General features: G+C 41.9%; 1 protein-coding gene across 3 annotated transcripts in view; it reads right to left on the bottom strand.

Moving 5' to 3' along the window:
- The window catches only part of epha10 (EPH receptor A10), a 135,272-nt gene extending 133,650 nt beyond the window's left edge, over window positions 1–1,622 (bottom strand). For 2 of the 3 annotated variants that reach the window (XM_086013885.1, XM_086013884.1), the window contains exon 1: window positions 1,399–1,622. In XM_086013885.1, the coding sequence (XP_085870011.1) occupies window positions 1,399–1,477 (79 nt within the window). In that variant the 5' untranslated portion in view covers window positions 1,478–1,622. The remainder of the gene's footprint in view (window positions 1–1,398) is intronic. The other variant, XM_086013886.1, reaches the window with a different exon arrangement.
- Window positions 1,623–1,825: the final 203 nt, after the last annotated feature.

Consider the following 1,825-nt stretch of genomic DNA (forward strand, 5'->3'; position numbering starts at 1 on the left):
TTTGAAGAATATGTTCCCAGCAGGCCCACTAGTTGAAACACGGCATTCTTATTAATATTGCCTTTGTGAAATACGAGTTAAGCAGCAAAATCCACCCGTTTTTAGCCATCTCTAGGGGCGGACATTTTTGTCACTTCTGTCGACTGAAAATGACATCATAACTACCCAGGGCTCAGGTAACGACCAATCACGGCTCAGCTTCAGAAAACAGGTTAGTTTTCAACTCTTATTCCACAAACGCAATGTTTATCAAAATGCCTCGTATCAACTGGTGGGCTTGCATAGAACATATTCTTGAAAAAAATATGTTTGGGTGTAATTTGCACATATGTAGTATATAATTACTATTGGATAGATGCATGTCCCTAATTTAAAGCATTTAGCAGGATGTATTTTGTATCAGTGTCCTATAATGTTGTACAATTAAACATGCACAATAACATGGGAAATGTAAATCCATTTGAACAAAGTACAGTTCTAGACATATAAAGTGACTGAAACCATCATGCGTTTTACCTAACTCTGCAATCTTCAAACTGGTTAGGTTCACTTTGTTGACTTCACAAGCCAGTCTCAAACACTGCATCATCCCTAAGAGTAATTTCAAAAAGCTTTTTTTGTTGCATTGCTAAATTGTGTGTGCAGACCTGAGCAATTTTCTGCAACCTGCTTCTTATTCTATCACAAACTCTGTGTACATCAGGAGCAATACAGAAGCCACAGCCAAATGTCATATCAGCATTAATTGAACCATGTTCCGCCATTCTGAATTGCAAAAACGCATATTGGAACCACCGCAGTTTATGGCAACCAACCACAACGACACACTGGGGAAAAGTACTTCAAAGTATCTAAACAGGGATTAAATATGGACAAACAATACGAAACAAGAGAAGTGAACGCAGCATCGGCCAGTGAGAAGACAAAGAAACCAGTTGCATAAAGGTGCGGTGACTAAATCAAACCGCGTAATTGATGGCATCTGATTTTTTTTGCCTGAAGGACACAGACTTTGCATACAAATTAATTTCAATGTAAAAAATACAGTATCCTTTTCAATAAAACTGTGTTATACATCATACGGTTTTGATGCACTTATATTTGATTGTTTTTTCTTTCTTTCAAACTGTCAGCAACAATCTCATTGCGGTTGAGATTTAAACCCTCTGAGCGCACATGACACAAATGCGTAAAATCTGCATTCATATTCTTGTCAAATAAACGTCTACAAAGTCTTTTAAAAACACCTTTTTTTCGAATCGCATCTTAGTTTCTCAACATTTAGTGGATGCACCTGCTTTCCCCAGACAACAAGCGGACATCTGTCTGTTGCTCACCACACTGCAAACGACCCGTTTTGAGCTCCAAGTGGAGTAAATTAAGTACATTTCTACAAACCTTCCTCCGCGCGAGAGTCTTCCAAAGGGTTCAGCAATAATATCCAAAGCAGCGAAATCATCGTTTTACGGAGATCCATGTTTGCCTGGCCAGTTCCGCGGGGCTCTTGTCATCTCTCTCCAGTCTGCCCGCGCGTAAAGCTCCGCAGGGGAGGCGCACTCCGGGTTGATCGGAGCGGAAGCCGTCTGGGCAAATAGTGCTCCAATGTGGCAGGCACACGGCCTATTTCATACCTCGGGGGAGGGACTTAAAGGGGTGATTGACAGATAAGACGCACAATGATGAAGGGGCTGGAGCCGAGCGTGCAGGAGCTTCGACCAATCACAGGACAGCAGACGGAAACGTTTGCGCCAGGTGTTCCCACTATAGTTAAGTCCTCCACAGCATGACTTCTCTCCACTGGCACTGAAATGCACTCATCAGGGAA

Source organism: Filicampus tigris, chromosome 18 (genome assembly GCF_054856515.1).
Source record: "Filicampus tigris isolate MCC_2025a chromosome 18, RoL_Ftig_1.0, whole genome shotgun sequence".
In the NCBI taxonomy this organism is placed as follows: Eukaryota; Metazoa; Chordata; class Actinopteri; order Syngnathiformes; family Syngnathidae; genus Filicampus; species Filicampus tigris.